Source organism: Strongylocentrotus purpuratus, unplaced genomic scaffold, assembly GCF_000002235.5.
Source record: "Strongylocentrotus purpuratus isolate Spur 01 unplaced genomic scaffold, Spur_5.0 spur5_scaffold_10, whole genome shotgun sequence".
Lineage (NCBI taxonomy): Eukaryota > Metazoa > Echinodermata > Echinoidea > Camarodonta > Strongylocentrotidae > Strongylocentrotus > Strongylocentrotus purpuratus.
This window is the reverse complement of record NW_022145595.1, coordinates 25245670-25272993: the sequence shown is the minus strand read 5'-3', so window position 1 is coordinate 25272993 and position 27324 is coordinate 25245670. Positions and strand designations below refer to the sequence as shown.

At 39.7% G+C, this 27324-nt stretch overlaps 2 protein-coding genes across 6 annotated transcripts in view; one reads left to right on the top strand and one right to left on the bottom strand.

The window, feature by feature from the left end:
- Positions 1–5723, bottom strand: part of LOC579710 (probable ATP-dependent RNA helicase DDX46) — a 34434-nt gene extending 28711 nt beyond the window's left edge. Inside the window, exons 1-3 of one of the 2 annotated variants that reach the window (XM_030979884.1) lie at positions 5591–5723; positions 998–1225; positions 228–416 (exon numbers count right to left, since the gene is read on the bottom strand). In XM_030979884.1, coding sequence (XP_030835744.1) covers positions 228–416; positions 998–1225; positions 5591–5607 — 434 coding nt within the window. In that variant the 5' untranslated portion in view covers positions 5608–5723. The remainder of the gene's footprint in view (positions 1–227; positions 417–997; positions 1226–5590) is intronic. The other variant, XM_030979885.1, reaches the window with a different exon arrangement.
- A 5699-nt stretch (positions 5724–11422) lies between these two features.
- LOC100892295 (gastrula zinc finger protein XlCGF57.1) overlaps positions 11423–27324 on the top strand; it is a 38895-nt gene continuing 22993 nt past the window's right edge. For all 4 annotated transcript variants that reach the window (XM_030979882.1, XM_030979881.1, XM_011672296.2 and 1 more), the window contains exons 1-5: positions 11423–11545; positions 19948–20049; positions 21138–21233; positions 22851–22940; positions 26941–27042. In XM_030979882.1, coding sequence (XP_030835742.1) covers positions 19953–20049; positions 21138–21233; positions 22851–22940; positions 26941–27042 — 385 coding nt within the window. In that variant the 5' untranslated portion in view covers positions 11423–11545; positions 19948–19952. The remainder of the gene's footprint in view (positions 11546–19947; positions 20050–21137; positions 21234–22850; positions 22941–26940; positions 27043–27324) is intronic.

Genomic DNA, 27324 nt, shown 5'->3' with positions numbered 1-27324 from the left:
AAAATTCTAGACTACCAACCATTTTAAAGACTCTTTAGTTATTTACTACTTGCACGTCTTCTAATTCATACCGTTTAGAAATGTGTTGTTTCTTAAGAATAAATTATACTTCAGGAGCTGCACATTTCATTGCATATATAAAAACATTAAATGATATAATCCAGCTATGAACATTCTATAGATACATCCTGCTACTTCTTCGAGAAAGGAATGATAAGGGGGCTTACCTAGATGCTCGCTCTACCGACTGTGACCTTCGACCCTTGCTCCGCTTGGGACTCCTAGAGCGAGACCTGGTTCTACGCCTCCTGTTCCTGTCTCTACTCCGGCTCCTTGAGCGCCGGGATCTCCTATCTCGCTCCCTGACCCGATCTCTTTCTATATCTCTGTCTCTGCGAGGTGGACTCCTTCGATCTCTGCAATTACATAAATGTGGGAAACAAGAGAGGGGATGCTCTTTTTAAAGATAAAATGTAGCGCATGTGTCTGGTAGATATCTATAAGTATATTCAACTACTTACTTTGATACTAGTGAAGCTACTATTACAAATGCTACTTCTAATTGTATAATTTTTTCTCTTATATCTAATACTACACATTACTGGTTATGTTCCACGACTATGATCATGGTATTTACAATTAGGATGATGGTGTCAATAATGTCTACAGTTACTGTAGTTCCATTATAACGTTAATATTTTGAAAGTTACAGACAAACTTCACAATAAAAATATTAACAGCAATTTTAGAGTATTTTCAAGGGTTACAATGTCAATGCATAATTTAGCCTGTTAAATTGTTTTAGTCATCCAAAACCACGTCCCTGAGTTTCCAATATGCCATGTTCAAGTCCCTTTCGACGCAATGAAAACTTTCAACTTGCAAAAATTGATTTGGTACTCTCAAATTACACCCTGGCATACGTCAATACCATATTCCTCTAAATTTATACAAAACGGTACAACAATGTTCTGCTGAGGAGCATGCTTGTACTAACCTTCTCCTATCTCTATCCCTGGATCTCGATCTTGATTTCCTTGACCTATCACGTTCTCTCTCCTTGCTACGTGACCTCCGTGACCTCTCCCTGCTCTTTGACCTGGACCGCGACCTCCTCCTTTCTTTCTCCTTGTCCTTCTCCTTGGACCTCTCTGGGGATCGCTTCTTCTTGGAGCTGTCATTGTCAGCATCAGGAGATTTTGATCTGGACCTTTTGCGGTATTGCCTGTAAAAAAGAAATGAAATCTTTGATATCATTACTTGTTATGCTTGTCTAAACGCTCCTATTTACTGAGACCCGCTTATATATGTCCATTCACCTTTAACGGAACTTGGTCACATTGTTCAGATGAGGGAAAATGTTGCCAAGGTAGTGACTTCACGGCAAACCGCTGCACAAATACGACGCTGGGGTGCAAGTACGTATGAAGTTAGCGACTGTAATCTCAGATCTTCATAAAACTCATGTCCTAGCAGGGCTCAAATTAATTTTTTGTCCACGGGGCTCTTCCAAAAAAAAAGAGCCCCTGTGAGACTTCCCACGGGGGCTCTTTTTGTTTTTGGTGCTCTTTTTTTAATACAAATTTCCATTGAATTGGTTGTACCCATGATACTCCTAAATTCTTTGCTATTTCATCATTATCTGTATTATTTCCCTCTTACAACTTTACAAGTTATAACATGCAGCTAATGGTCAGATCTCTTTCCTCTGTACGAAATTTCTGGTCCAAGCCCGTACAGTCGCCTCCTCGCCAACTGGTTTCCTTTTACTAAATTTAGCTTTCGGTTGATTTACTGGTCGAGGTTCATTATTTGCTGGTACATGTACATGTATTTCAAATCACCAGAATTCAGAGGATTCATGATTTTTACAACGAAAAACTTCTTATTTCTACTTAGATTAAACGTAGGATGGTTAGGGGTAAGACCGGATAACATTATAAAAAATATAAACTGCCACCCTGCCATATCCAAGTTTTGGGCTGATTAGTGCCGACTACCACATTTCTGTATGCACGCGAAGCACCCTTTAGTGACCCATGAATGTGCCTAACACTGTTTATCAGCGACATTAGTGTTTATGTGAATTATTGGACAAATGGCGAGCCATAGCGCATGTGTTTACCTATTATCAACGTAAGAGGGCGCTGCCGGGCCACTTATTATAATACGTACTGTAGGTAACATTAGAAAATGGAGGTACAGAGTTGAGAACGATGGACCCAATCAGAAGTCTTGCTAGAGTAAAGGAGGGGGTTTTCGGCCACTTAAGACAAAATCCTATTTTTTAGTACCTTTTAGTACTCTTTACGACCTATTTATTATAATTTCTTGTTCAAATCATGAAGCAAATATTATTATTATTTAAACAAAAAAAGAATCCCAGGAAAAAATCATGAATTGCCATGACAATATTCATTTCAATTTTCACTGTTTCGGAGTCAGTTATCGGCAAAGCGAACCAGTTTTCGGTCGTATGTACAAAGTCAATAGGAAGCGCGCGCGCCGTGCGTTTCCGCGCTGATCTATAGCACTAGCAGGCAGAGCAGGTCTCCCACGCCGAAGCTAGTACTGCGGTGATCGGAAATTGTAATCTGAATTAGACAGAGATATCGTGTGTGCGTTGCGGTGTCCGGCTGCATTGATTTAATACATGCGATGAGAAACTTTGAGCTTGCGACTCACACAAAATCGGGCTCTAAATCTGAAAAATACTTGAAATAAAGCTCATTTTATGGTACCCATATTTCTTACAGACATGTGTAAGAAACACGATTTTTCAGATTCGGGTAGCGGGACCGCCGATTACATCGCTACAATGTGATATTTTAGGATATATTTTCCATTGCAAATGTGGTTCTTCAGTGACTCTGGCATGGTATGGAATGCGTGGGATATGTGATATGCTATTATGCGATGTATTTTAAAGGGATTTTACCATGCATCCAACGGATCGGCCGAAAACTGGTGATGGTCGATTACCCCCTCCTTTACTCTATAGTCTATGCTAGAATTACTGGTGGAAACTCAAGTAAAATTCATAAACGAATCTTGCACAAATCAGGCAGCTGAACAACTTTTCTTAACTCTCAAAATTAAATCAGATTTAGGGCCTCGGTAAGATCTCCAACTTAGCTCGAAATTGGTCAGTGTCGCACAACTTTCTGCACTTCCGCGTTCTCTTAGCACATGCGCTAACATGCATAGCCATATGTAGAAGTCTATTGCGAAACAACTACGTGTGCTGTCGCAATGAATTTAGTATGGGTGTGAAGAGGAGCTCTTCCGTGTTCGCTCCATCACAGCGAATTTGCAAATGATGCACTTGCCGATGTGCAAGAGGTATTTATAGCCTTAAGGGCTCCCTTGAAATGTTTTTCATGATATTATTCAAGGGAGCCTTAATTTGCTCCCATAGGGTCCCATGGAGAGGTAGGTAAACAACATCTCAAATGTGTCCAAAATCACACTTTCCCGCACCTGACCAACATTGGACAGTGGATTTGATGAATTTTATGTTAGTTGAAATCATAATTACATCCTGAATTTAAAAATCGGAGGTAAAAATAAGGAAATAATAGCAATAATAACACTCATACAGCGCATTATACGGAAACAGCACAATCACGGAAGTGCCAGTCAGAGGTTATCACCATTGTGCAGAGATCGTGAATTCACACGGTACACGTGAAAAGGGAGCTGAGTTGTATCGGTCTGGTAAGAAAATTGCTATTATTGCGCAAATACGCTTCGCTCCTTGGCAGCGGAGATACCACGCACAAATTGCGTGACCAAATTCTATTCGGCACGACCAAATTCTGGGCAGAAAAATGCTCCGTCTTCTTTCAGAAGTATTTTGCTTATTAATATTATCATCATTCTATTTTTAAGTGACTATAAAATCCTGTTAGAGGAATAAATTTCTTTTCTTTGCATACCATTGCAGAATTATACAACAGCTGCTCAAGCAAGGTGTTTTGGGACCATTCTGTAGGACCCTCTTTTCGTGTGCTGCAAGGAGTGAGGCAAGGAGGTGTTTTATCTCCCACTCTCTACACACTCTACATTGATGACCTCATCAAGCTCCTGAGAGAATGCCATCTAGGTTGCACAATAAGGAACGTCTATGTAGGTGTCATAGCATTTGCTGATGATATTGCTCTCCTTAGTAATGACCCAAAAGAGCTCCAACAAATGCTTAACATCACATTCCAGTACACCCAAGAATGGAGGTACAAGATCAACCCCACTAAGAGTGCTGTCATCGTGCTGAACCAACATCGTACAATCAGGGGACATTCCTGGCATATCGATTGCGAGCCAATAGATGAGGTATCCTCCTACAAGCACCTTGGTATAACCAGGACATGTGACCCTCAACATGATTATGCAGCAGATACGATCACCAAAGGTTACAGAGCCTTTTATGCCCTAGTTAGAACCTCTCCACTCGGAGCAAGGGTTGTACCTCACATCGCGGCAAAGCTCTGGACAACATTCTGTGTGCCACGGACGCTGTATGGCTGCTCCAGCGTGCAGTGTTGCCCTCACTGAAAAGACTTCTTTATCCCTGTGGACCAGGAGACCTAAACCTAAGGCCAAGGATCTGTATCCTGGGCATATCGCCAACTGATTTTGGTCATTTCTTTAATAAAACTGACATTTGTTGACATTCCCCAATACAGATGGTAACCCAGAGATCTCGTACCGTGGGGGTAGCTAGAGCCAACAATGTACATCCTTTCGTTCAAAACATTTTCTCCCCGATTTTCTTTATTTAGATCTAATTTTCTGATTTCTAAATCAGATGTAAATTAGGTCAGTATGTCATTTGTCCTAATTGCAGTTATCAAAATTTAATGACTTAATATTAAATGTATAATTTACAGACTTACTTATACGAATTATCCAATTTGTATCTCAGAACTGTGTTACAGTACGTTCATGCACTCGAACATAGGGCTATATGACTTACAGACACGCGTAAGATACTCGATTTTTCAGATTCGGGTAGCGGGACCGCCGATTACATCGCTAAAATGTGATATTTTAGGATATATTTTTCATTGCAAATGTGGTTCTTCAGTGACACTGGCATGGTCTATGGTATGTGTGGGATATGTGTTAGGCCTATGCTATTATGCGATGTATTTTAGAGTGATTTTACCTTGCATCCAACCAATCGGCCGAAAACTGGAGCTGGCCGATTACCGGCTCCTTTACTTTAGAGTTTAGGCTTTACTCTACATTCAAGTTATTGGAGTTGAGCCCTGAGGAGTCGTGCACCCTATGATGTAAAAATTGTAAGTACTCCCTATGCAGATTTAACGATGATATCACCCAATCGGCTGTTTTACTAGCCCCCACGAGAAACCAACGAAACCACCCGAAGCTCCGACGCCTGCGGCGCCGGTGTTGGAGCTTCCCGGAGTTACCCAACGTGATGTCGAACATGCGGGACTGAAGCAAACTCTTCGAAAGAAGTTGGCTGTTGGCTTGTTGCTGTAGCTCAATCTTGGGCCTTTCCACGAGTGGATAACTCTACTTAATGCAACTGAGACTGAATACAGTACGTTTCATTTGCACTTACCTGCTCTCTCTAGGCATTCTTGTTTATTTTTTTAAGGAAATACGTCCTAAAATTTACGAAGAAAGACGTCCTCGATCGTTCGTATAACGCACGATAATAATAGTCTACTTTCCAGACGTTAGAAGATCTGTAGGGTATAAGAAAGAAAAACAACAACAAAAACAAAAGTATTCATCGATTCTTTTTAGGTTTCTGTTGCAGTTGCAAAGTGAAGGACAAAGTTCAATTAATATAAGTCACAATGGGTTGAGTTTCTTGCAGAAAGTTTTGATTATGCAGGACTTGGGAACGTCTGGTGATAGAGCTCATGACATCAGACGCTAGCTGCTTTGGCTTAAAAACATTCCTAATCATTCCATGTCCCTTTTATATCATTATGTGTCGCCTGAAATTGAGCATCTTAGCAGCACGTAGGATTGAAGTAAGAGTATTCCGATAAATAGAATATTTCCTATGAGAAGACTGAGATTTACTAATAGACATGGGTGTCGATCCCGGGGGGGATGGGGGGGGGATATACCCCCCCCCCCCCCAATATTTCAGGTGGTGGGGGGGGGCCGGGATGGCCTGTACAATCACCCCCCCCCCCCCCAATAATTCACCATAAAAAAAAGAGAGAGAGAGAGAGAAATTAATGATGAGAGCCCGATGAGAGTAGTTAATGGTTATTACTCGCAAGATGACCATCAATATACACATTTTGCTATCTCATTTTCATAATACATACATATATAAATAGAAAACGAAGTAAATGAGACGACCGTATATGAGACAAGTATAAATTTAATTCTCGCGCGGCTTCATCAGGAATTGATGAATTTATTCAATTTATTCAATCAACAGCATCGTAGAAATGCAGTGCGCCAAATGCAAAGCCGCAGCGTTAAAAAGCAACGAGCTTAGTAAATGTTAAGCGCGAAGCGCAAAAGTGCAAAAAAGCAGAAGAGAGTGGGAGAGAGAGATAATGAGAGACAGAGAGGATACAGGCGCGTAGCCAGGGGGTGGTGGGGGCGGTCGCCCCCCCCCCCCCCCAAAAAAGAGAGAGAGAAAGAGGATAGGAAGATGACGTAGGAAGAAAAAGGATTAAGAGTCGAGAACAGTACAACGAATCGTCTTCTTTCTCTAATAATTTAATGAAACGTCGAAGCTTCCGCGCTTCGCGCGGGAAGGGGGGGGGGGGGGGACTGAATTCAGCAAGGATTAAGAGTCGAGAATGGTACAACGAATTGCTTCTTTCTCTAATAATTTAAAGAAACGTCGAAGCTTCCGCGCTTCGCGCGGGAAGGGGGGGGGGAACTGAATTCAGACAAGGATTAAGAGTCGAGAATGGTACAACGAATCGTCTTCTTTCTCTAATAATTATAATTTAATGAAACGTCAAAGCTTCCGCGCTTCGCGCGGGAAGGGGGAACTGAATTCAGCAAGAATTAAGAGTCGAGAATAAGAATCGTCTTCTTTCTTTAATAATTTAATGAAATGTCACAGCTTCCGCGCTTCACGTGGGAGGGGGGGAACTGAATTCAGACAAGGATTAAGAGTCGAGAATGGTACAACGAATCGTCTTCCCTGCACCCACCCCTAGGAGGTGCTCACTACCGCCCCCCCCCCCCTAAATTAAAATCCTGCCTATATGCTTGAGAGGATAATAACCCAGGTAGCAAGCCCATGTGGGACTCACATGGGTCCCATATTCTCTAAAATGTTATCTTTATTGAGGGTGACTTGAAAAAGTTAATAACTTGGAAGGGAGGGGGTGCAACCTGCCACACGCCTCTACCTCTTGGTTGCTTTGATCCATTGCCGAAAATATTTTGGCACCTATCACCCCCCCCCCCCCCCCCAACCGAGGATACAAATCGACATTTCTTGCTTATAGACCTCGTACAACTTGTTTTTCCTATTTGACCTCAATATAGAATTAGTAATCCATGGCAATCGAGGGGTTGTTCCATACGATTTCTACTATAAGGCCTACATTTACATAAAGGTAAATTTGAATCATACAGCTAGCAAAAAGAATTTATTTAAGAATTTACCATATGAGCTTTCAACATCATAATTACGTAATACTTCTCTCCAATCAGTTGCTAACAACTCATCTCTCAATTTTTTTTTCGAACATTACTAGAAGTATTACGGATATTCCTACCAAAAGACATCCTCGCATATATACTGGAAAGTGGTCAGACAAATCTGCAATTATAATACCCGCATCTGGTAAAGGTCGTACATTACTAAATATGTTATCAATGCGAGTAGAAAAAGTGTCTGTATCTCCGATAGGTTTAGTAATTAAGGGCAATAAAGAGAAAGATCAGTATAAACACTGGTTCGAAAAGTCACAAACGTATGCATTCTCATCGTGCTGAAGAAGATTAATATTATAATCACCCATGACTGTTTTATGTAAAAAAAAAAAATGTTGAATTTGACATCATTCATTACATTATAACTTCATTTCAAACTCGGTAATTCAACTGCGTGGGGACATACAACACGACACCTCCTCCCCTCCTATTGTCGATTATTCATAATTAAATTACTTCCTGGAAGAAAAAATACATTTCCTTCAGTTTCACTCGATAACCAAGTTTCAGAGATTCCTATAATCGTAGAACTGTAGCACATGTTCCAAAAAAAAATACATTTAATTTATCAAAGTTTGCTTGCATACTACGAACATTAAAATGTAGAAAAGAAAGCTCGTTATCACCAGAATTACCCATTTTTGAGAGAATTGGCTTTCTGTACAATAATTACAGTGACTCGTGACAGCGTCATTGCCTTCACCAAGATCATACTCTGGCGAGTCAGCGCGAGATTCTAGATAGTTACTAGTTGATATTTTCATCATTTGTATTAATAATTTACAGATTCATACATATAGAAAGGCAGCCCGTACTACGTGCAAAAGAAAGGACATATACAGGCGCGGATCAGGGATTTTCCGATAAGGGGGGGGGGGGGGGGGGGGCGCGGATCCAGGATTTCTCAGAGGAGGGGGCCCATTTTTTTTTTTTTTCTCCCGAAAATTTGAAAATCTCGCCGACCGAAAAGTCGCTCAGCGGGGGGAGGGGGGGGGGGTTTGGAGGAACCCCCCCCCTCCATTAAAAAAACAATTGTGGTAATGGGTGACCCAAAAAAGGTTACCTTAACCACCCCCTTCCCCCCACCCCCCCCCCCCCAACGAAACGAATTATTGATCGGCAAAATTTTCAAATTTTGGGACACAAATAAAGAAGGAAGAAAATGTGCTCTAAACCAAAGAAGCAATTCGTTGTACCATTCTCGACTCTTAATCCGTGTCTGAATTCAGGCCCCCTCACGCGCGAAGCGTGGAAGCTATGTTTTTTTTTAATTATTAGAGAAAGAAGAGGATTTGTTGTACCATTCTCGACTATTAATCCTTGTCTGAATTAAGTTTCCCCCTCTTCCGCGCGAAGCGAGGAAGCTTTGACCTTTCATTAATTTAGAGGAAAAAAAAGATGATTTATTATATCATTCTCGACTCTTATTTCTTGTCTGAATTCAGACCCCCCCCCCCCCCTCCTGTGCAAAGCGCGTAGGCTTTGATCTTTCATAGTTTACTGAAATTATTAGAGAAAAAAGACGAATCGTTGTATTTACCTTTCTCGACCCTTTTTCCTTGTCTGAATGTGGTTCTCCCCCCCCCCTCCCGCGCGAAGCGTGGAAGCTTTGATGTTTCATTAAATTATTAGAGAAAGAAGATGATTCGTTGTTCCATTCTCGACTCTTACTCCTTGTCTGAATTCAGGCCCCCTCCCACGCGAAGCTTGGAAGCTTTGATTTTTCATTAAATTATTAAAGAGAGAAGTGGATTTTTTTTACCATCATCGACTATTAATCCATGTCTGAATCAAGTTTCCACCCCCCCCCTCCTTTCGCGCGAAGCGCGGAAGCTTTGACGTTACATTAAATTCTTAAAGAAAGAAGACGATTCGTTGTACCATTCTCGATCCGTCCTTGTCTGAATTCAGTTCCCCCCCCCCCTCCCGCGCGAAGCGCGGAAGCTTGGATGTTTCATTAAATTATTAGAGAAAGAAGAGGATTTGTTGTACCATTCTCGATCCGTAATCCTTGTCTGAATGCAGTCCCCCCCCCCTCCCCCTTCCCGCGCGAAGCGTTGAAGCTTTGATTTTTCATTAAATTATTAGAGAAAGAAGTGGATTTGTTGTACCATCATCGACTATTAATCCTTGTCTGAATCCAGTTTCCCCCCTCCTCCGCGCGAAGCGCGGAAGCTTTGACCTTTCATAGTTTAATGAAATTATTAGAGAAAGAAGACGATTCGTCGTTCCGTTCTCGACTCTCGCTACGTACGCACCTGCTTTAAAGGGAAAATGAAACAATCATTGTGATAGCACACAATTATGTTAGTAGAAATGAAAAAGAAAAAAAATTATTACACCAACCATTGGATAAATCACGGCCGGGAGCGTGGGTGGAGTGTTGTATCATAGTTTTGTGTGATTAGGCGAGGGGGCGTAGCGACCAAGCGAGATTTTGAAATGTTCGATGTTATACGCAGATGATACCCAAATTTATGTGACTTACTCCGGAAGCAGTAAGCAAGCAGCCATTATGAAAGTTAATAACTGTCTTAGTGACATAGTTTCATGGGCTCATACTAACATGTTAAAGATCAATGCTGGCAAGACTGAGCTTATTCATTTCTCATCAAAGTTTAGCCCATCGCCTTGGACCCTGCTTCTGTAGTAGTTATGGTCTAAATGTCGTTGATAGAGCAGGAGCGAGGAACCTGGGTGTATATAATTATGGATTATCAACTGCAACTTAAAGATCATCTTAAGATGACATGCCGTTCAGCAATGTGTGCAATCAGAAAAATTGGACAAATACGAAATTTCCTAGATAAAAAAAACACTGAGATATTAATTCATGCATTTGTTTCCTCTATTGATTGCTGTAATGCTCTATTGTTTGGTTTAGCTGAGAAAGATATAAGAAAATTGCAAATTGTCCCTCTGTCGGGTCCAGGATCGCCGCCCCGTGTCCATGATTACTACCAACATGAGCTCAAACACAAGCTCAAGCGAGTTGGTATGAGCTGAAGCCAAATGAAGGGATAATTAAGAGTTGTGAAGCGGCCCCTATATGCGCTCTACCGTATACTTTGTAGCACAGGGGCCTGTTTTTAACGTTTAACTTTGGATCTGTGTTTTTTCTGGTTCTTAATTTTCCCTTCTTTCTTTTTTCTTCTCCTTTCTTTTCTCTTCCCCTTTTTTCTCTTCTCTTTTCTTTTTTTCTTCATTCTCATGAGTCTTTTTTCCTTCCTTTTTTTTATGCCGCAAATAGGGGGGGGGGGGGGGCGGTCGTTTCGACCCCCTGGATCCGCCACTGATATATATATATATATATATATATATATATATATATATATATAACAAAAACGGTTGAGTATACTCAAAAATATGCATTAATAGGAAGAACAGGATAAAAACACTGAAAAAAGTGAGAGAAAAATTGGCAAGAAAAAGAAAAACAGCGGAAGAGGGATAGAGAGTGGAAAAGATAAACAAAAATGAAACAAGCAGTAGAACACTGGAAAAAAGATTAAAAGGTAACAAAAATACATATATATATATATATATATATATATATATACATGCATAACAACTGACAGTAAAACCCTCACCTTAAATTATGTACTTTTTACAAAAGAAAAGCTAACACGAATATTACAAAAGAATCCACATTTTTAGAATTTATAACGTCTCGAAAGTAGACTATGATAGATGCGTTACGCACGCACATGGCGCGTAGGCCTAAACATAATTCTGAAAAAACGCCTGTAAACTCAAACAACAACAACACGGACGAAGACGTCTCTTTCTTCTCCTTGTACTTCTATTCTTCGTGAATTTCAGGACGTATTTCCTTTAAAAAATAAACAAGAATGCCCGGAGTGAGCAGGTAAGTGCAAGTGAAACGTACTGTATTCAGCCTCAATGGCATTAAGAAGAGTTTCTATCAATATCCACTCCTGGAAAGGTCCAAAATTGAGCTACAACCACCGCCAATGGCTTAACTGCAGAATACCCCGCACATTTAGACTACCACAGCGAGCCCGTGCTATAGCATCAGCCGGCTAAAGCACGGGGCGCTCTCGCTACTGACTACGTACGTTCATGCGGCCGAAAACTACCTCCGAAACAGTGTAGGGGTCTAGACTACATGAAAAAGAATATTGTCATGGCAATTCATGATTTTGTTCTGAGATTCTTTTTTTGTTTAAATAATAATAGTATTTTCTTCATGATTTGAACAAGAAATGTTAATAAATATGAAGTAAAGAGTCCAAAAATCAGATTTTGTTTAATAGGTGGCGGTGGCCAAAAAACTCGCTCCTTTACTCGACTATAGATCCAGACTAGAGGGCCATTTGCTCGAAAATGCTGAATATGCAAGAGGTTGTGAAGGACCGAGGGACCTTCGAGTCGTGCATATTCAGCATTTGCGAGCGGACGGCTCGGGTGCTTGTGCAGGTACAGAGATGCCAACCGTTAATACTAGGGTGTCTGATCGCGCACCCGATGTTGTGTGCTAAAATTCTTCCCATAGAGATTACACGCATCCCTATGCAGTCTACGTGCATTGCGCGACCATGCAAAAAAAGTCAATTTTTTTTTTTCAAATCGAGATTCAAACTAACCAAACCTTTATCTGTTGTGATCCTGAAGGTGATAATCAATGAATGAGGTGTCATATGAAAGAGCAGGTAAATTCCAATATTTCCAAAGGGGCGTAGAGTAGAGTCTCCGGTTTGCGGCATCGCCCGGTTTGCGGCCAGGGGTATTTGTTTTAAAAATAAAATGAATATGACTCGATAATAATCATTGAAACCTACCGTGGATTCCACGGTAAGTTCTGCTTTGCCGAAAACGTCCGTAGCAGGTGCTCCTGTCGGTACGGAGTATCCGTCAGCGATGTCGGAAATCTACGGCATCAGTCGCCGATGAAAATTCCAGCAGGTGCTAACTTTTAAGTTAAGAGATCGAGGCATGACTAGATCAATATTGTAGCTCTATTTGTCCGATATTTGTCCGATTGGAGGTGAAATTTGATGTTTTTGTGGAAGTATGATGGCTGTGGTCTGTCTCCTATCGCAGATATTTTGATTGTGCCACCGCATGGCCAGTTGCATGGGGTGGCCGCAAACCGGCACGTAATTACGTGTTTTTTCTGGTTTGCGGCGGGGGGTGTAAATACACACATAACATGCGGGATCGTGTATGATGGTATGTGTGCTGATGTGTGTACCCGCTATGACCCGATAGTTTCTAGTAGTACTTACCCCCGGATGGGATGATCCATTCGAGGAAAAGGTGAAATTGTTTAAAACTTGACAAATTTACCGTAGCAACAGATAAACATGAGAATTTGGGTTACCCGTAGTAATTTGGTACATGCTTTCATCGTGACGTAGCGCACAAAGCTTTGTGACGTACGCGTGCCGCAAACCGGTAATGCGTGCCCGCAAACCGGGGAACTCAAAGCATTTCGAAACGTGGTCAATGCTGACCACGCTGTGGGTCAGTTAGGCTATTTGTGACTTCTATTTAATAAGTAAGTATATGGACTCTTTATTGAGGGTATTGAAGTATTCTGTGAGTATTCCAATAAAAATAGAATCGGCAGTTCCCGCCGATCGGCCGCAGACCGGAGCCACTACTCTAGCCCCCGAAATTCTAAAAATATCTTGGTCAAAACAGCAATTTAAACATTGTGTCCTGGCTAACTCTGAGGTTTGTCACTTTTGAGATATGACGCCCCGATCGATAAGTAGTCCCAGTCCTAAGGAACAATTCTATGTGATTATATTTTCGCTAGCCCCCAGGGATCACAACTGATAACAGTTTAAAAATACCCTTCTCGCTATTTGGTGGATCAGCTAATTAGGGGGCGTTCGCTCCGCTCAGTCCAAACCATGGTTACATCGCGTAACATCTCCGCGCACGAACGAAACCCCAAATTCAATTACACATTATAGTGACTGAAATTATGGTTGGCAATTCCCTCCATAAACCCGGAAGTGAATACACGTTATAGTCAATGGCAATATCGCGGAGACAACGTGCGTTGTCTCCGCGATATTGCCGTTGACTACAACGTGTATTCACTTCCGGGTTCTACGGCGAGAATTGCCAACCATACTAGTCAATGGCACATATCGCGGAGACAGCGTGGCTCAAGCTGCAAGTCGCGCATTGGCTTAGCAACATGCGTACTATATGCATACGCTTGCATATCGCGCGATACAGCTGTTTGTCTGAATTTAGCAAAACAACATCACTCTGCGTGGACGTCTTTTTCGTCGATTTTGACCAAAATGATATGAATATACCAGCGTTTTGGAGGGGCGGTAACTTTTGATAGAAACATCGATGAGACTTGAAATTTGAAATGTATTATTCTGATAACATTTTTTATTCAAATATCAAACAAAAATGGTGAAAAACGATCCAAAATTGAAAATTGAAAAATCGTTCAGACACCCTACCGTTACGGTTTCGCCGTATTTGTTACGGTATTAATGCTCTTGTTACGGCGTTACGGTAAACAATCAAAAGGTTACGGGAAACTATAAATAAAAGTACATTAGAGTAAAGGAGTCGGTAATCGGCCAGCTCCAGTTTTCGGCCGATTGGTTGGATGCAAGGTAAAATCACTCTAAAATACATCGCATAATAGCATAACACATATCCCACACATACCATACCATGCCAGTGTCACTGAAGAACCACATTTGCAATGGAAAATATATCCTAAAATATCACATTTTAGCGATGTAATCGCCGGTCCCGCTACCCAAATCTGAAAAATCGAGTTTCTTACGCGTGTATGTAAGAAATATGGGTACCATAAAATTAGCTTTATTTCAAGTATTTTTCAGATTAAGAGCCCGATTTTGTGTTAGTCGCAAGCTCAAAAGTATCTCATCGCATGTATTAAATCAATGCAGCCGGACCCTGCCACGCACACACGATATGTCTGTCTAATTCAGATTCCAACTTCCAATCACCGCTGTGCCTGTCTTCGGCCAGGCGAGCACCAGGGAGCTCCGGCGTGGGATACCTGCTCCGCCCGCTTGTGCTGTACATCAGCGCGGAAACGCACGGCGCGCGCGAGCGCTTCCTATTGACTTTGTACATGCGGCCGTAAACTGAAACGCTCGGCCGATAACTGGCTCCAAAACAGTGAAAATTGAAATGAATATTGTCATGGCAATTCGTGATTTTTTTCTGGGATTCTTTTTTTGTTTAAATAATAATATTTGCTTCATGATTTGAACAAGAAATGATAATAAATAGGAAGTAAAGAGTCCTAAAAATAGGATTTTGTCTTAAGTGGCCGAAAACGGGCTCCTTTACTCTATAGCAAATGCCGCCTTATCACATAGCCTCCGTACACAGCGCTGCATGTCGCACGCATTTACCTATAATTTCACTGAATTTGACTACACTGGATAGGCACTTTCGCACACATGGTCCGTCCGCCGCCATCTTGTTTAATTCTGAAACAACACGGCCGCCGTTATTACTGTTTTGATACTGGTATGCTACGTGCGGTCGTGCCTTTTGGGGGGAGCATGGTGGTAGATGATCGTGCGCGCGGCGCCTGCTGCAGTTAAGCCACCCATTCAAAGTATAGTAGCGAAGACTTCGGTGATTCAGCGGGCGCATTGCAAGTGCAGTATACGGTGTGTTGTTGTTCATGAACGCCGGGCCTAGCGGCCTGGGCTGGTGTGTCTGTGGTACCGGTGAGTGTACATGTGCGTGTGTAGGATACGAGTTCTGCTATTTGACTGTCGATTCGAATTTGCCATTCGACGCTTGAACGAGGTGTTTTCTTCCTGGGGCCCGTTCCTACAAACCGTCATAAGTCTAACTTCTCGACTAAATCAGCGTTAGTGAGCAACTTGTCCGCTACGTGTTTCACCAAGCCCTCTTTGCCAAGATCAACGACAACACCCTGACTAAGGAGTTATGACGCCTCTGACACCGTCGTATCTCTGTCATAACTATTTAGTCGATGGGCAGCGCCATCACATGTCATTTATTGGGTAGACTATGGCTGGCAAAAAAGGACAATAAATCCTACAACTATGATTTATCAACACATTCACTTAAACAGGAAGTTATCATTTTTTACATTAGAAAATCTGTTGAAAATATGCCATGTTTATATTTTAGGTTTTTTCCACTTAAATAAACTGATAATACGCGTTTCTTTTCACATTGTAAAATCGTCGAAAGGATAGCTATTTTGCCACAGCATGCAAGCCATAGTTTGAAGTGTATTCTTTAGTTTTCAGACCCATATTGCTTTTTTTTCTTCAAATGTGTAAAATGCACAGTTTAAAAAATGTGTTTTAACCTTTGGAATGTTGAAGTTTTGTCATTTGATTATTCAACTGATACCTAAAACATTGGACATAAAGTTCATTACATCGTATTTTTCTAAAAATAATATATTGGTGTATTTTTATAAACTATCAAACTAAAATATCCGGGGGGTACCCATCTCAAGAACCAAACTGATTCACCGGTCATATAATGAAATACTCACAATTATATGTTAAAAGTACTTCTATTGTACAATCTACATACATTTGGAAGTATATTGCATCTCTTATTTCTTGGTATCATTTTCAATCTTTTTTATTACTAATTCATTTAAATAATTGCATTTTCCCTAATATTAATTTTGTAATAATCCGGTGGTATTGCGACTAAGGCTAAGTTTTGGCTCCTCTTCTCGCCGATAGTATCGATCTCACGAGATACTAGCTAGTAAGCTCTTCGTGAAACGGTTTAGGAAGATCAGAGACATCTCCGTAGTTGGCGGATAAAGTTATGACTGTCTTGTCGTTGGTTTCTAGGAACGAGCCCCTGAATATTATCATGGATTCATTAAAAAGAGCGAGTACCCGAGGAGGAGATCCTTTGACTGGAAACAGATTTTTAAAAACGTTTTTATGCACATCTTTATTTTGGACTTAAACTGGTAGGTTCGAAATGCAGTAAGACTGATTGGGTGTTTGTGTACGTTTTGCGCGAAAATTATGCTGCGGTGTCTTGCGTTACGGAAGGACCCCCATTTGTTACGGACAAATATGGTAAATGTTACTGACAGCCATCCTATAGGGTTGGCATCTCTGCAGGTAGTTATTAGAGTAAAGGAGCCGGTAATCGGCCAGCTCCAGTTTTCGGCCGATTGGTTGGATGCAAGGTAAAATCACTCTAAAATACATTGCATAATAGCATAACACATATCCCACACATACCATACCATGCCAGTGCCAGTGTCACTGAAGAACCACATTTGCAATGAAAAATATATCCTAAAATATCACATTTTAGCAATGTAATCGGCGGTCCCGCTACCCGAATCTGAAAAATCGAGTATCTTACGCGTGTCTGTAAGAAATATGGGTACTATAAAATGAGCTTTATTTCAAGTATTTTTCAGATTTAGAGCCCGATTTTGTGCTAGTCGCAAGCTCAAAAGTATCTCATCGCATGTATTAAATCAATGCAGCCGCACACCGCAACGCACACACGATATCTAATTCAGATTCCAATATCTGATCACCACAGTACTAGTTTTCGGCCTGGCGAGCTCCGGGGAGCTCCGGCGTGGGATATCTGCTCCGCCCGCTAGTGCTATAGATCAGTGCGGAAACGCACGGCGCGTGCGCGCGCTTCCTAATGACTTTGTACATGCGGCCGAAAACTGGTACGCTATGCCGAAAACTGACTCCGAAACAGTGAAAATTGAATGAATATTGTCATGGCAATTCGTGATTTTTTTCTGGGATTCTTGTTTTGTTTAAATAATAATAATATTTGCTTCATGATTTGAACAAAAATAGGAAGTAAAGGGTCCTAAAAATAGGATTTTGTCTTAAGTGGCCGAAAACGGGCTCCTTTACTCTAGCTCAATTTAGAGAACTCTGTGCATATGCGCCTTTATTTACTATAAATAATAATCGCCATTATTAGGGTGTCTGATCGCGCACCCGATGTTGTGTGCCAAGGCCAAATAAAAAAAAAAACATGTTTAGGAAGGAGGATGCCCTTTTTTTTTTTTCTTTCAAAATGGCCGCTCAAAATGGCTGCTCGGTACATTTTCCCTGACAGTCGGGCTATTTTTCAAGATGGCCGCCGACATTTTTTTAATTTTATTTTTTTAATCAGAAATAGACCCATCTTAGCAGTGTTTTTCATGTTTTTTTTCTTTAAAAAAAAAAAAATCCAAAAAAAATTTCAAAAAAAAAAAAAATAGGAGGCGGCCCCCAAAAAGGAAGCAGGCGGGGACGCTAAACATGGATATTTTTTTATAAATGGCCTGAAATGCTCCCCATTGAGATTGCACGCATCCCTATGTGGTCTACGTGCATTGCGGGAGTGTTGTGGTCGAGTGGTTTAAGGCGCTTAACTGTAGATGCGAAGGTCGAGGGTTCGAATCCCGACACGGCACTAATATCCTTTGACAAGATATTTACCTGCACTTGCTACTCTACACCCAGGTGTTAAATGGGTACCCGGTAGGATGCGAACGTTCATGTGGTTGAATGAGCAAGTGTGCGCCTGTAAAATGGCGACTGGCTGGGTAATAATATATCTGTAAAGCGCTTAGGTACATGTACATTGTTGGATCGGTGTATTGAGCGCTATATAAAAAACCGGATTATTATTATTATTGCGCGACCATGCAAAATTGGTCAATGATTTTATGAAGAAATTGAAATTCACAGGCCTGATAAAAACCTGAATCAAATCGGTTTCCCAATTTTTTTTATTGTTACCAAATTTTTTTCTTCCCGATTTAGAAAAGAAAAAAAAGATTGAAATGTTGTTTGCATCCTAGCTCAAAAATTTGCCACTTTCCTGAGCTGCGCCCCCGCGGCTTAAGTGGGGCTAGACATAAGGATAATATCCAGGTGCTTTTTTTTTTCGCTAGCCCCAAGGGATCATTCGCCACAACAGTTTGAAAATACCCTTCCCCCATTTTTTGAATCAGCTAATTAGGGAGGCGTGAGCTCAGCTCAGTCCAAACCATGGTTACATCGCGTGACATCTGCACGTATAGTGAATGAAAGTATGGATAGCCGTTCGCACAGTAAAACCCGGAAGTGAATACACGTTATAGTCAATGGCAATATTGCTGAGACAACGTGCATGTTGTCTCCGCGATATTGCCATTGACTATAACGTGTACATTCACTTCCTTTTTTTTTTTTGCGTGAACAGCTAGCCATATAGTCAATAGCAAGTATCGTGGAGACAACGTGGCTCAAGCTGCAAGTTGCGCATAACATTCGTATGCTATGCATACGCTTGCATATCGCGCGATACAGCTGTTTGGCTAAATTTAGCAAAACAACATAACTCTGCATGTACGTCTTTTTCGTCGATTCTGATCAAAATGCCATGAATATTGCAGCGTTTCGAAGGGGCTGTATCTTTTGATAGAAACATCGGTGAGACTTAAAATTATTCGGTATTCGGTCACTTACGGGGAAATCGCTAATATTTTGAATTCTTACCTCTTTTATTTGGCAATCCACCCATGAAAAGAAAAGAAAATTATTCCTCTAACAGGATTTTATAGTCACTTAAAATATAGAATGATGATAAGCAAAATATTTCCGCAAGAAGACGACGCATTTTTCTGCCCAGAATTCAGTCGCGCCGAATAGAATACGATCACACGATTTGTGCGTGGTATCTCCATTGCCAAGGAGCGAAGCGTACCGTATTTGCCAGCGTAAAGGCCGCAGTATTTTTGGAAGAGAAAATATCAAAAATTTGGGGTGCGGCCTATGCGACGAAAGAGTAACAAAATTTTAAAAAGTAAGTCAAAACCAGCACGAAATTTGCACATATGGGACAAGATCTACGAACGGTACAATAACTATACATTTCCACACATCTTACCGACAATTTTATCTTGCATTGTTGACATGAAGACGAAAATAAACTTCCAAAAACAACATCTGCCGATAGATCTTGATCTAAGTTCGTGCCAATGCATTGCAAAAGTAAAAGAAGGGCCGTTTAACGGAGCTGCCGCGAAACATCCAGCACGGGAAGTCGCTATTTTGAATCCATTTCAATACACAAGAGAGAGGCGCAATGTATACATCACAAAAAACTACATAAGCTAACAATTGTGCGACAAAGCACTGAATGTCAATGCGTTGACTGAATACTGGACGAGCGCAAGTGTGTTTGTACACTCTCGTTACAGTGATTATTTCATGAGAAGGCAAAACATATTATCAAGTATTGTCCAATATTGTTTCACAGATAGCATGGCGATGAAGCAAGGAATCGATTGTCGGACGTCTCTCTCAAGTACAGATGGAGTAGGAGATGGAACTCTTCAGTCATCACATGAACATGATGAAGGTATGGAGTGTTTCAATGTGTTCTGCTTTGTTTGGTAATGTTTCTGATGAGTAATGACAATATAAGTTCAGTATATGCTCCCTCTCATCTATTTCAAAATATTTGCTCTGTGAGTGTGATTTCTTTTGTTTTTGTTTGTGTTGCTGTGAGATTGAAATTTGCTTTGAAGTCTAATGTTACACATAAACATTACATACAAAGATGTGAAGAGGAAACATATTGCAAGTCTGAAAAATTTAAAAACCTTAACAAGGAGTCGAACCTTATATTAAAGATGGTACCTCCAGTACACGAATTGTGCAAAAATAGGGAACGATAGTATAAGATAGGCAACGAGGAGATCCCTTACACCTTTGGGTAAATAGTAAAGAAAGCTCTCTTTCAAAAGAAAAGAAAAGAAAAATAATAAGGATGCACATAATATACAGATAATTTTCATCTCTGCACTGATTTAAAAAAAAATTAAAGCTATATTGAATACAATGAAAAAAGTATTGTCATTCACGAGTGTTACCATACTCATAGGCATAAGCAATTGAAAATTTAAAGGGGGGTTGCTGGCAGTTTCCATGTGCAGAAGGTCCCATCAAGAAATACCCCCTAGTTGTTCCGAGAGTCTTTGGGTGTGGAAAATGTAAGATAATGGCTTTACCATATATGAAGATGGGTGGAATAAGCACAGCATTACATAAGGCTTGTTGGTCATAAACCTGGAGGCTAATCCTGGTGATTGACAACACTTATCATTGGTAAACGCCCAAATGGTGTCAAATTCCCCAGTGAGAGCCCACTACAATGCATCTTTAATTAATACAACCAGAAGCTTCACCTTACACATCAAATTATGAAGAACAAAAAATAAGTAAGATTTATTCAAAACAAGTCAATCCACTAGCTCAGAATCAAGAATGTTTATTTGCACCAAACAACCTCTAAACAGATGCCTATTATGGTAATACATAAATATTCAAAAACACAATTTGCATACCGTATTCTTAAATAACATGTCTCTACTTCACTCCATATTATAGAAATGATAAGTCTATAGTGATCAAGAGTTTTAATGATTTTTATTTTTACATGTACAGGAAACATCTGCATCAAGAAGGAAGGAGAAGTTGAGTGTCTTTCCATTCCAGGTGCAGATGGATTGAGATATGAGGGTCAGCTTGTAACTCAAGACGGTATGCTATAGGTTCTTAAAGGAAAATCATACATTGATAGCAAATCAACAACATTGAGAGAAAGCAGCAAAATAAGTGGATTGGTGAAATCATACAAAATAATAAGAAAGTTATGAGTGTTTATAATATGATGTCACTAAGTCTGTGCAAATCTCAAAATTAATGATTTGGTTACTGGATTGTGACGTACATGTAGTCACAGATAACTCCCCCGTTTGTTGTGTACAAAAATACCATAAATTTCAGTTTTTCTCTAAAAATATATTGTGTATAATTTATTATTAAAGGTTCTCTAAAAAGAAAAGACACTCCTGGGTCATAGATTTTGAAAAATTGATGTTTTAGTCATTTTGTGCGTTGGAACAAATGGGAAAGTTGTCCAGCAGTTCGTCATAGTGACTTCACTTGTCTGCTTCTGAGATATTTCTGCTTTCTTTTAGAGTAGTTTGCTATCAGGGATTAATATCCCTTAAAAGCAAAATCAATTGAGCCAACCAGAAAATAAGAATGTTTGTTGTGAATAGGAAGGATGCATCTGTGGGGCACACTCCTTGGTGGATTCTGAACCCTGTGTTATCTCTAATATTGTTGTATCTTTGAAGTTAAGATAAAGTTGGTATTTTGAAAATTGTTGTAACTTTTGTTGTATCTTTTCTCTCATCTCTTTGGCCACGCCTGCGCTCAAACTTTTGTGCGCTGTAATAGTGCGTGTTGTTGATAAAATGGCGCTTAATCCTCGTTTGCATATGCCCATGGGAGATAATATGACAAGGTGATTGGTATTCAGAAAATTGTTGTATCTTATCTTATCTTGCATAGTATTAACAACAATATTAACAATAGGAAGGGGGTTGTTGTATCTTTCGTGGTGATATAATGGCGGCAATCTTCCTTGCTCAGAACCAACTTCGTGCCAATAGACGAGTTAGAAGAAGATTGTGTGTTGACCGGAAACATCATATATAAGAACTTTTAAAGAAATTACATGATATGATATGACGATTTCAATGCTCTCATCTCTGTGATGTTTCTTAACCACTAAGTGCAAGCTTGACTTGTCTTCATGATCCACATGTCACAGCGCATATAATGAAGCACGTAATAAGCGCTCAACTAACTAATTACGCCCCAAATTAGCATGGCTAGGTGCATCTTCAGACATTGCATGAAGTATTCCTATTGGACCTACTTATCATGTTTATATAAAATAGATCTTGATTGGTCAGGTCCATACAAATGGGCGTGTCAAAGAGTAATTTGGTATCCTGAAAACCAAATTACAACAGTATTAGCGCTGTGTTATCTCTGGAAGATACAACAAAAGATAACACAAAACTTACAACAATGTTCAGATTACCGCCCTTGCTTGCAAAGTCCAATTAAAAAAAAGAACTGAAAATATCCATATTATAGATCTTACTGCATAGATCTATAGATGTCCTTCAATGCTCTTTTCCCTCCGTTTCATACTATGACATTCATTCTTGTGAGTTATTGGCATATCATTTTTTATTTGGTTATAAAATTCATTATTCTCTTTGTAGCCAGTAATAGGTAACCAGATCAAATTTTACTTCTCAGATAATATGAAAATATTTCTTCTTTGTTCCTTTATAGGTCTGGTCATCACCATCAAACAAGAAGTTGACACTGACACGTTTGAATCTCTCTCAAGTACAGAAGGACAAGACCCATCGACTGAACAAGGTATGGTATCATGTAGTTATCAAGAGAATTCTATTGTACAATGGCGCTCAGGGTGGTCAACAACAAACAAAAAATAAATCAAGGTGTAAAATTGGAACATGAAATTAGTATGTACTGATGCATGCAATGAATTAAGTCCTATATGGCTGGGCTCTAGTGTTAGCTTGAGGGCTATAGGGTTCATTGATGCACACTGGTGCAATGTGATCCTTATTTCGAAGCATTTCAAAGAAATTTTGTACCTCATATTATTGAATGATTTTGGGTGGGGATGAATTCTGTTACTGAATTTGTTAAAGCCCCTTGTGGACTCGACAAGGAAGTCGGTGATTTTAATGATCTTGATGTGAACCAAATTTTAGAAAATGATACCTTCTGTCAAGTTAATTAATTTACCTATTAGTGATCTCGTTATTGCTTATACTGGATACATAAGACCAATATTAGAGTACTGTGCACCACTTTTTCATTCCAACCTAACGAGTAAACAAACAGATAATATTGAACGAATACAAAAATGGGCATGTAGAATTATTTTGGGACTTAATTATGTAACATATCATCATGCTCTAGAATTGTGCAATTTGTTAACGGAAGAACGTAGGAATAAACTTTGTTTTGATTTCGCCATTAACTTAGAAAAGCATGAATTGTGCTCTTTATGGCTACCAAGTCAAAGAATTGTTAAATTTAATTTACGAAATGTACAGAAATATTCTCAATTTATTTGTAAAACCAATCGCTTTAATAATAGCTCTATTCCCTATTTTGTTCGTATCTTAAACGATTATTATTCAAAAAAGTAAGCTTCATGTATTTTTTATATGTTTATGTTTAATGATGTTGCCTATTATGTGTATAAATGTATCTAGTATATTTATCCTTTTATACAGTATGTCATTAATTTTATTTCATGTTAACATGTATAATGATCAGTGTATTTTAAATATGATGTTTTTATCTTGTATAAATGACCTGCAATTCAGCTTCGGCTTCCAGATTGTCATATGAATAAACCCTTATTGAATTGAATTGAATTGAATGAAGTAAATTAGTTAAGACGTAATGTAAGTATTAACCACCAGGGCATCCTTTCACAAAAACCGTCCACAGAACAAGTTCACCGACCTCCCCTTGAAATACATGTATGTGTTAGTATACAAATAATAGGTGTGAGTGCGTTATGGTCGATGCAGCGCATGAGGGTATTCACTATAGTGCAATAAAATTCACGAGGCGTAGCCAAGTGAATTTTGTGCCATTAGGGACTTTTTGATTTGCTCGTTCATAAATAGACTGCGACGTATGCAATCATTTTTAAGCAGGGTTGACGACGCACGCTGACTGTTGTTTGTTACCTTTTCGATTTTACACAACGACGATGCTCGCTTAGCGAGCGCGATGGAATGTTCTCAAAACTTATGCTGCAACAGATTAGCGATGCATGGGAATGTTCTCAAAACTTATGCTGCAACAGATTAGCGATGCATAAATAAAATGTGTTCATTTTATGAATTATTCTGCCTTGTGAGCGCGAAATTTGATCGAAAAACTAAAGATCCAACACACCAACTTCGGTGCATGGGACTGATCTCGAAAATTATGCTGCAACAGATTGGCGATGCATAAATATAAAAAAATAATAATAAAAATCATTTTATGAATTATTCTGCAACAATTTTGATTTTAGGGAAATTACAGACTCGGAAATGTGTTAATTTAAGAGAATTCACGCTTCCACTACTCTCCAGTTCTAGAATTAAGTCAATTGGGTCTATTTTGTGACTTCAGTGTGATGTTTTGTGCCCGTTTCGTGCGTACAAAAGATTGCTTATGAACATGTACCGTCACAGTTTGCGAACGACGGCAAAACAAGGGCGAACGCATTCGAGAATTCTGCTATGAACGATGAGCTCGTCGATGAGCATGCGCACTGCTTCAAAAGTGACCGCATACGTCGCAGTCCACTAGTGAACGTGCAAATTAAAAAAGTCCCTATTGTGAATAGCGGTGCATCGCCATAACGTCACAAACGAAAAACCTTTGTATTATTTGTTTTATAAAAATAGGTCTACTATCACATCTCTTCAGAAAGTAGCTGAAAGTTCGGCTTCTAGAGGCTGCCATCCTGCAACAGGGCCACTCGTAGCTAGCTCAGTCATCGCACACAATTGCAGAAATTTGTTGCGATTTATTTTGATGGGCACTGAAGGGCTGCATCTTGGCTTTCTTCTGCTCAAGCAGCTTTTCATGCATTTAAATGCTTTGAGTGCCGCGGGCGTCTTAGCAGTGGGATATATCTCCCCGCAACCACATAACAAATAACGTGCGCCCACAGCAATCGCGACAGCAGTGGCTGTGGATTGTATGGTGCAACTTCTCGTAAACATCCATTGAATTGCACGTAGCGTGCACAGCTGTTATCATCAAACACACAATTCAGTGACAATTGCTCTGTGATCAGTATCATACGCCAACCAACCAAACTTCGATCTTGGATCAAACACTATAACCTAAGTCTGACCCTTACCCTGAATCTTAACTCACCTGAAATTTGATTGCCACCCTAACCCTAATCTAGAACTTGGGGTAATTGATATTGGAGCATGTGTAGGATAAGTCTATTCATTTACTGCCCGTAACTTTAAAGTAATTAATTGGGGGGGGGGGGGGGGGGTCATTGGCTTGAAAAAAACCTAAAATGTAAAGCATGATGACTAGACCTATATTCAGAAGGAAAGAAAAAAATTGAGAATTAACCTCTTGACTACGAAGCATTATCATGACATAAGAGTAAAACAACGTTTTATTTGATATAAAAAGCATTACTGTAGGTCAAATAATATTGTTTTGCAAGGACAATAAAGAGACCCTATTTTGCCATATTAACGACGTCGTCTGCTGCCCATGGAAGCTGCCATTTTGTCGAAATTTCCCTTGAAAACTTCCTAGTTGTGACGTATCGCAAGGAGAACTGGGGAGTGTTTCACAAAGACTAAGATAGACTTTAATTTGGACTTAACTATGGCAGGCCATTCATGTCACTGTTTGCTCTCTCCATTTACTGGCATTGGTCTCTCAGGGGACGTTCAAATCATGGTCACAAATCTACAGAATTTAACTTTTTTGATAATTCATTATTGAAGAAAAAGATATTATCTAAAGATTATAATGGTGAGAGGAAACCGTGGCATGAACGGTCTGCCATAGTTAAGTCCAACTTAAAGTCAATCTTAGTCTTTGTGAAACACTTCCCTGATGTAGCAGGGCAATATGCCTAGAAGCGTGCATTATACATTGTATATGCAATACACGTCAAACATGGTGTACTGCCAAGTGTTAGGCACTGTGGCTGCTGAAAAAGGATGCAGTTCCGTCAATTTTTGCCAATAGACCGGTTCCAATAATCCTGTCAGTCAACAGAAAAGAGGATAGTTGAGATTGAGGCAAAAAGAGTATGTCATTTATATCGTAATTGAATTGTGACATTTGTGTGCAATGTTGTTACAAATTGGGGTGGTTATTGACAAATCTTATTTTTATTGTGCATGCTCGAGCTGGCTGCAACGTGAGTGTAATGTGTATGTAGCTTATAGCAGGTAAACGTATGTACAAAATCCAATGTACTAGTTGACTCCATGCGATACGTCACAGAACAGGCCAAGTGCAAACACAATAGCGATGTTCTTAAAATACTCAGATCTCAGAAAGACAAAGGATTCTAAAGAAGAGTTACGTCCTACCTTTCGTCAAATGTACGATGTTTTATATTTTTCAGAGGCCTACGAACTAAAATTAACATGAATTTTGAGGTTAATTCCCCTTTAATAAGTAAATAACATTTTCCCTATTTTCCAGTTTAATATCTTGAACATCAAATTAAACCACAAGAATTGACATGGTCTGAAAAAAAAGTTCAAAAACCTCAAATAATTAGCAAATGCACAGCTGTTAAGAAAAATGATGTTGAACATTTCTTCTTGATTTCCCTTTCTTATAGAAATGGTCTATGCCACCATAAAGCAAGATGAGGAAGAGATATTTGAACCTATTACAACTCAAGGTGAAGGAGGAGGAGAAACTGAGCAATCAATTACTGCAGGTATGATCAACATTCTTTCATCTTCAAGTCAAATCAAATCACAATCTAGGGTCTAGATCTATTATGTTACAGTTATTGCATCAAATCAATGCATGAAATCTTAGTTATTGAACTAGAAAAAGGGGTTTCTTTTTTAATAGGCAATTATGAAGCAGGAAGCCTGAAACCTTATCCTACTAAACAAATCTCGACAAACTGTAGGCCTATCCTTTTATCAATTAATGAAAAAGTAGCCCCAGAAAAAAGAGCCCCCGAAAGTTGAAATAGTAGCCCCCGAAAATT